Genomic DNA, 13953 nt, shown 5'->3' with positions numbered 1-13953 from the left:
ATCCTTAATCAGTATCCTGTTCCTGCCTTATCTCCATAACCCTTGATCCCACTATCTTTGAGAGCTCTATCCAACTCTTTCTTAAATGAATCCAGAGACTGGGCCTCCACTGCCCTCTGGGGCAGAGCATTCCACACGGCCACCACTCTCTGGGTGAAGAAGTTTCTCCTCATCTCAGTCCTAAATGGTCTACCCCGTATTTTTAAGCTGTGTCCTCTGGTTCGGGACTCACCCATCAGCAGAAACATGTTTCCTGCCTCCAGAGTGTCCAATCCTTTCATAATCTTAAACGTCTCAATCAGATCCCCTCTCAGTCTTCTAAACTCAAGGGTATACAAGTCCAGTCGCTCCAGTCTTTCACTGTAAGGTAGTCCCACCATTCCAGGAATTGACCTCATGAACCTACGCTGCACTCCCTCAATAGCCAGAATGTCTTTCTTCAAATTTGGAGACCAGAACTGCACACAGTACTCCAGCTGCGGTCTCACCAGGGCCCTGTACAGCTGCAGAAGAACCTCTTTGCTTCTATACTCAATCCCTCTTGTTATGAAGGCCAGCATGCTATTAGCCTTCTTCACTACCTGCTGTACCTGCATGCTTACCTTCATTGACTGGTGTACAAGAACATCCAGATCTCTCTGTACTGCCCTTTACCTAAATTGATTCCATTGAGGCAGTAATCTGCCTTCCTGTTCTTGCCACCAAAGTGGATAACCATACATTTATCCACATTAAACTGCATCTGCCATGCATCTGACCACTCACCTAACCTGTCCAGGTCACCCTGTAATCTCCTAACATCCTCATCACATTTCACCCAGCCACCCAGCTTTGTATCATCAGCAAATTTGCTAATGTTATTACTAATACCATCTTCTATATCACTAACATATATTGTAAAAAGCTGCGGTCCCAGCACTGATCCCTGCGGTCCCCCACTGGTCACTGCCTGCCATTCCGAAATGGAGCCGTTTATCACTACTCTTTGTTTCCTATCAGCCAACCAACTTTCAATCCAATCTACTACTTTGTCCCCAATACCATGCGCCCTAATTTTGCTCACTAACCTCCTGTGTGGGACTTTATCAAAAGCTTTCTGAAAGTCCAGGTACACTCCATCTACTGGATCTCCCTCATCCATCTTCAGAGTTACATCCTCAAAAAATTCCAGAAGATTAGTCAAGCATGATTTCCCCTTCATAAATCCATGCTGACTCTATCCTATCCTGTTACTACTATCCAGATGTGGCCGTAATTTCATCCTTTATAACAGATTCCAGCATCTTTCCCACCACTGAGGTCAGACTAACTGGTCTATAATTTCCTGCTTTCTCTCTCCCACCTTTCTTAAAAAGTGGTATAACATTAGCCACCCTCCAATCCGCAGGTACCGATCCCGAATCTATCGAACTCTGGAAAATAATCACCAACACATCCACGATTTCCCGAGCCACCTCCTTCAGTACCCTGGGATGTAGACCATCAGGCCCCGGGGACTTATCAACCTTCAGACCTAACAGTCTCTCCAACACCAATTCTTGGCAAATATAAATTCCCTTCAGTTCAGGTCCTTCAGCCACTGTTACCTCAGGGAGATTGCTTGTGTCTTCCTCAGTGAACACAGATCTGAAGTACCAATTCAATTCTTCTGCCATTTCTTTGTTCCCTGTAATATATTCCCCTGTTTCTGTCTTCAAGGCCCCAATTTTAGTCTTAACCATTTTTTTGCTTTGCACATACTTAAAAAAGCTTTTACTATCCTCCTTTATATTTTTGGCCAGTTTACCTTCGTACCTCATTTTTCCTCTGCGTATTTCCTTCTTAGTAATCCTCTGTTGTTCTTTAAAAGCTTCCCAGTCCTCCGTTTCCCCACTTATCTTTGTTATGTTATACTTTTTCTCTTTTAACTTTATATGTTTCTTAACTTCCCTCGTCAGCCACGGCCGCCCATGCCTCCTCCTGGGATCTTTCTTCCTTTTAGGAATGAACTGATCCTGCAACTTCTGCATTATACACAGAAATATCCGCCATTGTTCCTCCACGGTCATCCCTGCTAAGGTATTGCAGCATTGAACTTTGGCCAGCTCCTCCCTCATAGCTCCATAGTTCCCTTTATTCAACTGAAGTACTGTCACTTCTGACTGTACCCTCTCCATCTCAAATTGCAGATTGAAGCTTATTGTATTATGGTCACTACTTCCCAATGGCTCCTTCACTTCGAGGTCTCTGACCAATTCTGGTTCATTGCCCAATACCAGATCCAGAATTGCCTTCTCCCTGGTCGGCTCCAGCACCAGCTGCTCTAAGAATCCATCTCTGAGGCACTCCACAAAGTCTCTTTCTTGAGGTCCAATACCATCCTGATTCTCCCAGTCTACCTGCATGTTGAAATCCCCCATAACAACTGTAGTAACATCTTTGCGACAGGCCACTTTCAGCTCCTGATTCAACTTACATCCGACATCCAGACTACTATTTGGTGGCCTGTAGATAACTCCCAAGAGGGTCTTTTTACCCTTAGTATTTCGCAGATCTATCCACACTGACTCTACATCCCCTGACTCTAGGTCCCCCGCGCAAGGGACTGAATATCCTCCCTTACCAACAAGGCCACCCCACCCCCTCTGCCCATCAGTCTGTCCTTACGATAGCACGTGTAGCCTTGAATATTCATTTCCTCGGCCCTGCCCACTTGAAGCCACGTCTCAGTTATCCCCACAATATTGTATCTGTCAATTTCCAAAAGAGCCTCAAGCTCATCCATCTTATTTCTAATGCTTCGTGCATTCATATATAGTATTTTTAATTTGTTACTGCCCTCACCCTTCCCATCAACTCCTATTTCACTCAACCTTACAGCATGATCCCTTTCTGAGTTTTCTGCCTCATTGATACAGTTGTCTTTCTTATCTTCCCTTGTTCTAACTTTCCCTCCAATTTCCTTCTTAAACATCCAGTCTGTCCCCTCCCCCCGCTACTTAGTTTAAACGTAGCTGTGTTGCAGTAGCAAACCTGCCTGCCAGAATGCTGGTCCCTAACCTACTAAGGTGCAAACCGTCTCTCTTGTAGAATTTATGCTTACCACAAAACATACCCCAGTGATCCAAGAATTTAAATCCTCGCTTCCTGCACCAGATTCCCAGCCACACGTTCCAGTCCATTATCTCCCTGTTTCTGGCCACACCAGCCCGAGGAACTGGAAGCAAACCGGAGATAACCACCTTGGACGTTCTGCGTTCCAGCCTTCTTCCTAGTTCTCCGAAGTCCCGCTGTAGTATGTTCCTCCTCTTCTTCCCGACATCATTTGTGCCGACATGTCCCACCACCTCTGGCTCTTCACCTTCGTCCTTGAGGATTTCCCGCACTCTCTGTCTGTGATGTCTTTAACCCTGGCACCAGGAAGGCAACACACCATCCTTAAATCCCGTCTGCTGCCACAAAAACCCCGGTCAGTTCCTCTCACGACAGAGTCCCCTATTCCCACAGCTCTGTGCGATGTCCGACTCTTCCACTCTGCCTCCACGCCAACATTTGATTGACAGACCTGGCCGCCTTGCGGACTGGCAGTGTCATCTGTCTCTACTGTTTCCAAAAGATTCAACTTGTTCCTGACAGGTACTTCCCCTGGGGTCTCTTGCACCTGTCTCCTCTCTGCCTTCCTCATCGTCTGAGGGTCCGGTTAGCATCAGGATTGGGTGCTGGGACCTCAGAGGGGAGGAGACCATGCCCTGTCTCGGGTGGGGGATTTGATGGAACAGTCTCCCGTCTCTAACCCACACGGTCAGCTCCCCCAACCAACACGGTCATATCCAGGAACTTCTCTGCAGAGTCACCCTGGAGTTCCTGTGCTCCCCTCACCACCAGAGAATAACCAGCTGGTTCACACCCATGGAATGGTCTAGAAGCAGACCTCGCTGTGGAGGAGGGGGGAGCCTGTGTTCCCACCCCCCCACCCCCCCGTTTAAAGCAGGCATTGGGTAAAATGGTCTCTCAGAGCACAGGGGATCTTTACCACCGCTCCTGCTTTGTGAGAGAGAGCTCTTGAATTCTGGGAGTGAAGGTTGTTATGGGCTGATTATGGGATCAGCGCTGATCTTAGGGCATGGCAGAGCAGGCTGGGTGGGCTGAATGGCCTGGCCCAGCTCCTTCTGAGTGTGTCTGTCCAGCTGGCTGTGCTGGGTGGACATCTCCTCCCTGGGTGAAGGTATCCCCAGCCAGCCAGCAGAGGGGGGGGCCCTGCTATTGCGGAGAGATGTGAAAATTCCCCTTTCTCTTTCCCAGCTCATGGAGCCGGTCTGGTCAGGCTACACGTGGCCTGTGAGAACAAGCTAGTTTCCAACTCCGTGCTGTTCGAATACCGAGCCCGGAACTCCATGGCAATGCCCAGCTCCCAGATCGACTGGCTCTCATTGGATGGTAGGTGTCAGCTCTGTTAGGGGCACTTTGTGGGGGGTGTGGGGTTGTGAGTGTGGGTGTGTGTCTGTGGATGTGGATGGGTGTGTGAGTGGGTGTGTGAGTGTGTGTGTGAGAGTCTGTGGGTGTGTGTGGGGTTGTGTGTGTGTGTGTGGGGTTGTGAGTGTGTGTGTGGGGTGTGTGAGTATATGTGTCTGGGTGTGAGAGTGTGGGTGTGTGAGAGGGGGTGTGTGAATGTGTGTGTGTGGGCATGTGTGAGTGTATGTGAGTGTGTATGTGTGTGGGGGGAGTGTGTGAGTGAGTGTGTGGGTGTGTGTGAATGTGGTTGCTTGAGAGTGTGTGTATGGGTGCCTGGGTGTGTGTGGAGGGAGTTGTGGGGGGTCTCTGAATGTATGTGTGGGGGTGTATGTGTGTGTGGGTGTGTGAGTGTGTGTGTGTGTGTGGGAGCGGCGTCTCTGTGTGTGTGGGGGGGCATGTGTGAGTATGTGTGTGGGCGTGTATGCGTGTGTGTGTGAGACTGAGTGTGTGGGGGTATGTACGCATGTGTGCAGGTGTGTGTGTGTGAGAGAGAGAGTGGGAGTGTGAGTGTGAGTATGTGTGTGAGTGTATGGGTGTGTGTGTGTGCGGGTGTGTGTGTGTGGGGGGGAGCGTGTGTGTGAGTGGGAGTGTGAGTATGTGTGTGAGTGTGGGGGTGAGTGTGTGTGTGGGTGTGTGTGAGTGTTTCGGTGTAAGGGTGTGTGGGTGGGTGTGGGTGTGGGAGGGTGTTGGTGTGGGTGTGGAAGGTGTGGGTGTGTGTGTGTGTATGAGTGTGTGTGGTTGTGTATGTTGGAGTGTGTGTGTAGGTGTGAGAGTGTGTAGGTGTGAGAGTGTGTGGGTGTGTCCTGAGCTGGTGTTCCCCGTGCTGGTGTGTTTTGGACGGGGGTCTCTGGGGGTGTGAGTGTGTGTGTTGGTGTGAGAGTGTGTGGGTGTGAGCGTGTGTGTAGGTGTGAGTGTGTGTGTGTGAGAGTGTGGTCCGTTTCCTTGCTGTGTCCGTGTTACTGACACACACACTGTCTGTGAGAGCCCGCTGTGTCAGGGCGAAGGGTTCTGTTGTTGTACACAGTTGCTGAGGTGTGGGTGTGTGAGTGTGTGTGTGTGTGTGTGTGCACATGTGTGTTGGTGTGAGTGTGTGTGTGTGTGAGTGTGAGTGTGTGTGTGGGTGTGAGTGTGTGTGTGTGTGTTGCTGTGAGTGTGTGTGAGTGTGAGTGTGTGTGTGAGTGTGAGTGTGTGTGTGTGTGGGGGTGTGTGTGAGCGTGAGTGTGAGTATGTGTGTGGGTGTGTGGGTGTGAGTGTGAGTGTGGGTGTGCTGAGGTGTCACTGGGATCACTCTGAAAGGTTACAGGGAGGCAGCAGACGCCAGGCCGCTCCTGGAGGTTGAATGTCCAGGGACTGGACGGTTGAGTTTTGCTTTGCTCGGTCAATAAACCAAGACATGCCCGTCCCACCGCAGAGTACTGTCCCCATCTGGTGGCCACACACACACATTGCAGCATGAAAATAAAACTGGGCTCGATGTTGAACAGACACTGCAACAGTCCGAGCTCCCCTTCATTCCCCTGTGGGAGGGAGGGCAGGGAACGCTGGAAATGTAACTCTGATTGTGCAGGGACTTTGACATCGTTTAACTGGAGTAGAATAGTTCATCAGAGACGCACAAAACAGGCTGTGAGCTTGTCGAAAATACAAACTTTGGTGCCTCGATGTGCAGTCCCCAGAGTGCGAGGCTGCTCACTCACTAACCCCTCACTCTCACATTCACATGGTTAGGGACACAGCGGGCATAACTTGGCAAGATGGAAATGCAGAAGGAGGCCATTCGGCCCATCGAGCCTGTTCCGCCATTTAACATGATCATGGCTGACCGTGTACCTCAGACCCCAGTTCCTGCTTTCTCCCCATATCCTTCAATGCCTTTAATCCGAGGAACTGACAAAGAACTCCTTGTCAAAAACCCAGAGTGTTTTGGTCTCTGGTGCTTTTATCTGTAGCAGGATCCCCACCCTCTGGGTGAAGGCATTTCTCCCCACCTCAGTCCGAAATGACCCACCACATGTCCTTATACAGCGGCCCCCTGGTCTGGACTCCCCTCAGTCATCGGGTACAGCTTTCCTGCGTTTACCCCGTCTCATGCTGTTAGAATTTGACAGGTTTCTGTGGGGTCTGGCTTCCTCATGACCAACAGCTGCCTAAGGGACAGTGAGGAGCAGAGGGCTAATTGGAACGTGAAGTTTAAGCAAGATAAAAGCTTACTTCAGGAGTTCAGTGGCAGGCAGAGTGAGAGGAGCAACAGTGAGGACCACAGGGCCAACAGGAAGGCACAAACGGGTGCGGCAGGGTGGTTCAGGGGTTAGCGCCGCTGCCTCCCAGCTCCAGGGACCCAGGTTCAATTCCACCCTCAGGTGTCTGTCTGTGTGGGGTTTGCACATTCTCTCCGTGTCTGCGTGAGTTTCCTCTGGGTGTTCCAGTTTCCTGCCACAGTCCAAAGGTGTGCAGGTTAGGGTGGATTGGTCATGGGGAATTGTCCCATAGTGCCCAGGGATGTGCAGGTTAGGGTGGGTTGGCCATGGGAAATTGTCCCATAGTGTCCAGGGATGTGCAGGTTAGGGTGGGTTGGCCATGGGAAATTGTCCCATAGTGTCCAGGGATGTGCAGGTTAGGGTGGGTTGGTCATGGGAAATTGTCCCATAGTGCCCAGGGATGTGCAGGTTAGGGTGGGTTGGCCATGGGAAATTGTCCCATAGTGTCCAGGGATGTGTAGGTTAGGGTGGGTTGGCCATGGGAAATTGCCCCATAGTGCCCAGGGATGTGCAGGTTAGGGTGGGTTGGTCATGGGAAATTGTCCCATAGTGCCCAGGGATGTGCAGGTTAGGGTGGGTTGGCCATGGGAAATTGTCCCATAGTGCCCAGGGATGTGCAGGTTAGGGTGGGTTGGCCATGGGAAATTGTCCCATAGTGCCCAGGGATGTGCAGGTTAGGGTGGGTTGGTCATGGGAAATTGTCCCATAGTGCCCAGGGATGTGCAGGTTAGGGTGGGTTGGCCATGGGAAATTGTCCCATAGTGCCCAGGGATGTGCAGGTTAGGGTGGGTTGGCCATGGGAAATTGTCCCATAGTGTCCAGGGATGTGCAGGTTAGGGTGGGTTGGCCGTGGGAAATTGTCCCATAGTGTTAGGTGTATTAGTCAAAGGTAAGTATAGAGTTGGGAAACGGGTGGGTTGGTGTGGACTTGTTGGGCAGAATGGCCTGTTTCCACATGGTAGGGAATCAAATCTGATTTAGCATACATACAGATATGTGAGTGTGCAAGCAAATGTGATAACAAACATATGCACGCAGGCACACACACACACAGACATGTGCAGACATACAGACACGTGCAGACGTGCGGGTGCACACACGTGTAGACACACGTCCCCTCCCTGTCGCCTCTCGATGACCCTGTGTTATTCCTGAGATATGGAATCTCGGACAGTACCTCTTTTGGAACAACATTTTAAACAATAAATTCTTCATGTGATCTGACAGTTGATGGCAGGAAGTGATGATTTCCCATTTAGCGTTGTTGTTGTTGTTGTTGAGAGCTGTAGCTGTGTATCTGTGGGGAGCTGGGGCTGAGAGACGAATTGCCGATGGTGTGATATGGTTCACTGTGGATGGGTCACTAGGTTATTGTCAGCAGCCTGTATGTCTCACCGTCCTCCCCCAAGCTGCTGACAATATCCGGGACAGGATCACCAGGCACCAGCCACACGCGATTCACTCCACCTGATATCAAGAACGGTTGGAGACACTGAATTCTGCAAAGGCTATGGGCCCTGACAACATTCCGGCAATAATACTGAAGACTTGTGCTCCACAATGTGCTGTTCCCTGACCCAAGCTGTCCCAGTCCAGTTACAACACTGGCATCTGGCCAACAAGGGGGAAAATTGCCCAGGTATGTCCTGCACAGAAAAAGCAGGAGAAATCCAACCCGGCCAACTCCCTCCCCATCAGTCTCCTCTCGATCATCAGGAAAGTGATGGAAGGGGTCATCAACAGCACCCGCTCAGCAATAACCTGCTCAGTGACGCCCAGTTTGGGATCCCCCAGGGTCACTCAGCTCCTGACCTCATTCCCAGCCTTGGGTCAAACATGGACAAAAGAGCTGAATTCCAGAGGGGAGGGCAGAGGGACAGCCCTTGACATCAAGGCTGCATTCGACCGAGTGTGACATCAAGGAGCCCGGGGAAATCTGGAATCAGCACCTTCCAAACCCACGGCCCCTTCCATCCAGAAGGACAAGGGGCAGCAGGTACATGGGAACCCCACCCCCTGCACGTTCCCCTCCGAGCCCCTCCCCATCCCGACTTGGGAATATATCGCCGTTCCCTCAGTGTGGCTGGGTCAGAATCCTGGGATTCCCTCCCTCAGGGACATTGTGGGTCTACCCTCCAGCACATGGACTGCAGCGGGTCAAGAAGGCAGCTCACCCCCCACCTCCTCAAGAGGGGGCAACTAGGGACAGCCCAGTCAGAGACCCCCACACCCCACAAAACAGGACCGAGTGTTGCCTGTGTTCCTCGCTCCTCCAGCTGGCCCATCCCCCATCCAGCCTGTCAGGCCCCTGGGACACACTGACCATGTGTGTGTGGGTGTGTGTGTGGGAGGGGGGGGGTGGTGTGAGAGTGTGCGTGTGTGTGTGGGGGGGGGATGTGTGTGTGTGTGCGGGTGTGTGTGAATGTGTGTGTGGGGGGGGATGTGTGTGTGTGTGCGGGTGTGTGTGAATGTGTGTGGGGGGGGATGTGTGTGGGTGTGTGTGTGGGGGTGTGTGTGTGTGGGTGTGTGTGTGGGGGTGTGTGTGTGTGGGGTGTGTGTGTGTGGGGGTGTGTGTGTGTGAGGGTGTGGGTGTGTGGGTGTGTGGGTGTGGGTGTGTGTGTGTGGGGGCGTGTGTGAGTGTGTGTGTGGGGGGGGATGTGTGTGGGTGTGTTTGTGGGGTGTGTATGTGTGTGTGTGGGGGTGTGTGGGGGTGTGTGTGTGAGGGTGTGGGTGTGTGTGTGGGGTGTGTGTGGGTGTGTGTGTGGGGTGTGTGTGTGTGGGTGTGTGTGTGTGTGGGGGGTGTGTGTGTGTGTGGGTGTGTGTGTGTGTGGGGGGGGTGTGTGTGTGTGTGGGTGTGGGGGGGGGTGTGTGTGTGAGGGTGTGGGTGTGTGGGTGTGGGTGTGTGTGTGTGGGGGCGTGTGTGAGTGTGTGTGTGGGGGGGGATGTGTGTGGGTGTGTTTGTGGGGTGTGTATGTGTGTGTGTGGGGGTGTGTGGGGGTGTGAGTGTGAGTGTGAGGGTGTGGGTGTGAGTGTGGGGTGTGTGTGTGTGGGGTGTGTGGGTGTGTGTGTGGGGTGTGTGTGTGTGTGGGTGTGTGTGTGTGGGGGGTGTGTGTGTGTGTGGGGGGGGGGGTGGTGTGTGTGTCTGCAGCAGCCCCTGGGTGGTGGTGTCATCAGTCCATCCTCGAATGCACCACGTTACTGAGCCAGTGCCCAGCTGCCACACCCACAGATCTGCGCTGGCATCGTCAGGGCAGTGTGGGGATACAGACCCTCTCCACCTCAAACACTAACCCAGACCTGGCACTCCATCTGCTTTGGTCTGGTCTAACCTGGCCTGGCCTGGGCTGGTCTGGTCTGGTCTGGGCTGGGCTGGTCTAACCAGGTCTGGTTTCATTCCTGAAGAAGGGCTCATGCCCGAAACATCGAATTTCCTGCTCCTTGGATGCTGCCTGACCTGCTGCGCTTTTCCAGCACCACATTTTCAGCTCTGATACTCCAGCATCTGCAGTCCTCACTTTCTCCTCCTAACCTGGGCTGGCCTGGTCTGGTCTGGTCTAACCTGGGCTGGCCTGGTCTAAGGGAAGGCCACATTTGAGATGTGGGAGGCTTTCAAAGATAGGTTAACGGTAGTGCAGGATAGGCATGTCCCGTTGAAGGCAAAGGGTAGGCAGGGCAAGATCCGTGAACCGTGGTTAACAGGAGAAATTGTATGACTAGCCAAGAGGAAAAGGGAAGCATACATAAGGTTCAGGCAGCTAAGAACAGAATGGGCCATGGAGGAATATTGGAAGAGTAGGACAAGTCTTAAACAAGGAATCAAGGGGTCTAAAAGGGGTCATGAAATAGCTTTAGTGAGTAGAATTAAGGAAAATCTCAAAGCATTTTATTCTTATATAAGAAGCAAGAGGGTAACTAGAAAAAGGATTGCCCCACTAAAGGATAATGAAGGAAGGCTGTGTGCCGAACCTGAGAGAATGGGTGAGATTCTGAATGATTACTTTCTGCATGTGGGTGTGTCTGTGCGTGAGTGTGTGTGTGAGAGGGACTGTGTGAGGGACTGTGTGAGGGTGAGTGTGTGTGAGGGTGAGTGTGTGTGAGGGACTGTGTGTGGGTGAGTGTGTGTGAGGGACTGTGTGTGGGTGAGTGTGTGAGGGACTGTGTGAGGGTCTGTGTGAGCGTGAGTGTGTGTAAGGGACTGTGTGAGGGTGGGTGAGTGTGTGTGAGGGACTGTACGAGGGTGAGTGTGTGTGAGGGTCTGTGTGAGGGTGAGTGTGTGTGTGAGGGACTGTGTGAGGGTGAGTGTGTGTGAGGGTGAGAGTGTGTGTGAGGGACTGTGTGAGGGTGTGTGTGTGTGAGGGACTGTGTGAGGATGAGAGTGTGTGTGAGGGTGAGAGTGTGTGTGAGGGTGAGAGTGTTTGAGAGGGATTGTGTGAGGGTGAGTGTGTGTGAGGGTGAGTGTGTGTGAGAGTGAGAGAGTGTGTATGAGGGATTGTGAGGGTGGGAGAGTCTGTGTGAGGGTGAGAGATTAGATTAGATTACTTAGTGTGGAAACAGGCCCTTCGGCCCAACAAGTCCACACCGACCCGCCGAAGCGCAACCCACCCATACCCCTACATTTACCCCTTACCTAACACTACGGGCAATTTAGCATGGCCAATTCACCTGACCCGCACATCTTTGCGACTGTGGGAGGAAACCGGAGCACCCGGAGGAAACCCACGCAGACACGGGGAGAACGTGCAAACTCCACACAGTCAGTCGCCTGAGTCGGGAATTGAACCCGGGTCTCAGGCGCTGTGAGGCAGCAGTGCTAACCACTGTGCCGCCCATGGTGTGTGTGAGGGTGAGAGTAGGTGTGTGAGGGACTGTGTGAGGGTGAGAGAGTGTGTGAGAGGGACTGTGTGAAGGTGAGAGTGTGAGTGAGTGAGTGTGAGAATGAGAGAGTGTGTTTGAGGGACTGTGTGGGTGTGTGAGAGAGAGTGTGTGTGTGTATGAATGTGTGCTTGTGTGTGTGCGCCTGTGGGTGTGTGTTTGTGTGTGTGAATATGTGTGTGTCTAGGTGTATGTGTCTGAGTATGAGAGACTGTGTGAGTAAGTGTGAATGTGTGTGTTATCTGTGTGAGTGTGTGTGTGTCTGAGTGTGAGTGCTGTGTGAGTCTGTGTGAGTGAGTGTGAATGTGGGTGTGTATCTGTGTGAGTGAGTGTGAATGTGGGTGTGTATCTGTGTGTGTGAGTGTTTTTATGTGGGTGTGTGCGTATCTGGGTGTGTGTGTCTGAGTGTGAGAGACTGTGTGTGTGAGTGTGTGGTGGGTGTGTCTGAGAGACTGTGTGGGTGTGTGTGTCTGAGAGACTGTGTGAGTGTGGGGGTGTGTGTCTGAGTGTGAGAGACTGTGAGTGAGCATGAGTGTATGTGTGGGTGTGTGTGTCTGAGTGTGAGAGACTGAGTGTGTGAGTGAGTGAGAGTGTGTGGGTGTGTGTGTCTGAGTGTGAGAGACTGAGTGAGTGTGAGTGAGTGAGTGTGTGTGTGTGAATGTGAGAGTGTGTGTGAGTGTGAGAGTGAGAGTGAGTGTGGTGTGTGAGTGAGTGTGTGTGTGTGTGAGGGTGAGAGTGAGTGTGGTGTGTGAGAGTGAGTGAGTGTGGTGTGTGTGTGTGTGTGTGAGAGTGTGTGTGTGTGAGTGTGTGTGTGTCTGTCTGCGGATTGCCTGGTTGAGTTAGTAGTGAGGGGAGAGCCCACACTTGTCTCTGTCCGATCCAAGGTGACAGAGCCCAGAATAAACCTCGGGTGCCTGCTGTTGACTGGTTGTGATGTGAAAACAAGGCAGTATTCTGTGATGTTTAATCCTGTCCGAGCTGAGCGAACTCTCTCTCCACATGCCTGGCAGCTCACTCGGGGACAGGCAGCTTCTTTATTTAGGCTGTTGTTGACATCTCTGCTCCCTCCTCTCCGAATGTAACCCCCTGCTGTTGTTCTGGATCAGAGTTCTGGTCTACACCACGTCCTCACTTGCCCGTGTGTCCTGGTGAATATGTGAACCTTTGGATGTGACGGTGTTTGCTTTCTTCTCTCTTGTCATTCCTGATGCTCCTGATCCTTTCCCACTGGTTATTCTTCAACCTCCCAACCCCAGCTCTTTGTCAGTGATCCCTGCTGTGGGCTGGTTAACTGTGGAGGGCATCACATCCCCTCCAGACCCTGCTGTTTAGTTGCTGCCTAGTCCATTGGCTTCTGGTGACGAGCTGGGGACATGAGGCTGAGATTGAGACCAGAGCAGGGAGCCCAGTCTGTCCAACTCCCAGACAGCACTGTCTTCATACCACTCTGAGTCTCCCAGCACCTTCGGCCCATCGAGCCTGTGTTAGCTTACCTGCAGTAATCTGAGCTGTTTAGCTCCTTTGCCTTTCCTTGGCCTCCTCTAAGCTGGGGTGTACCTCGCTGCGTGGGGAGATGTTTCCAGGCATCGTCCACCTTCCTCAGCCTTGCTGTCACCGAGGGATCACCCAGAGAGGGTTCAGAGTAGCCCTGGGACATTCTGTCCAGATTCTGGACTCTGCAGTGTGTGTGCACTTGTGTTTGTGAGTGTGTGCACACGTGCCCATGTGTGCACATGCCTGAGAATATGTGTCTGTCTGTGTGTGCGTACGTGTGTGTGTGTGTGTATGTGTGTGTGTGGGTGGGTAGATGTGTCCGTGTCTGTGTGTCTGTGTGTGAGGGTGTGTCTGTGTCTGTGTGTGTCTGTGTCTGTGTGTGAGGGTGTGGGTGTCCATGTCCATGTCTGTGTGTGTCCGTGTGTGTGTGTGTGTCCGTGTGTGCGTGTGCGTGTGTCCGTGCTCACTGATGTACCCAACCAGTTGTGGACTGAGCTAAAGTGCTCAGTGAGAGAGCTGACCTTTCCCCTTTCATTATACAGGTCACTTCTGAAACTGAAGTCTCATGTATTTACATAGAACCAGAAAGGGTTTGAACTCACACCCCCTCCACACACACACACACACACACACACACACACACACACACACACACACACACACACACACAGTGCCTCGTGTTCCTCTCACAGTTACAGCCAGGCGTGTGAGACAATCTGTAGGCCCAGGCTTGGCAGCAGTGACTCCCATTTAACCACGGGATGCGGGAATCCCTGGATTAACCAGCTTTCCCTAATTGTCCAGAGGATTTGCTGTGGGTGGAGAGACACATCTGGGC

The 13953-nt window shown here is 52.2% G+C and overlaps 1 protein-coding gene across 1 annotated transcript in view; it reads left to right on the top strand.

Moving 5' to 3' along the window:
- LOC132835187 (calmodulin-binding transcription activator 2-like) overlaps positions 1-13953 on the top strand; it is a 123655-nt gene that overhangs the window by 60778 nt on the left and 48924 nt on the right. Inside the window, exon 10 of the mRNA XM_060854551.1 lies at positions 4282-4416. Coding sequence (XP_060710534.1) covers positions 4282-4416 — 135 coding nt within the window. The remainder of the gene's footprint in view (positions 1-4281; positions 4417-13953) is intronic.

The sequence above is a fragment of the Hemiscyllium ocellatum genome, chromosome 44 (assembly GCF_020745735.1).
Source record: "Hemiscyllium ocellatum isolate sHemOce1 chromosome 44, sHemOce1.pat.X.cur, whole genome shotgun sequence".
Lineage (NCBI taxonomy): Eukaryota > Metazoa > Chordata > Chondrichthyes > Orectolobiformes > Hemiscylliidae > Hemiscyllium > Hemiscyllium ocellatum.
This window is presented reverse-complemented; position numbering and strand designations above follow the sequence as displayed.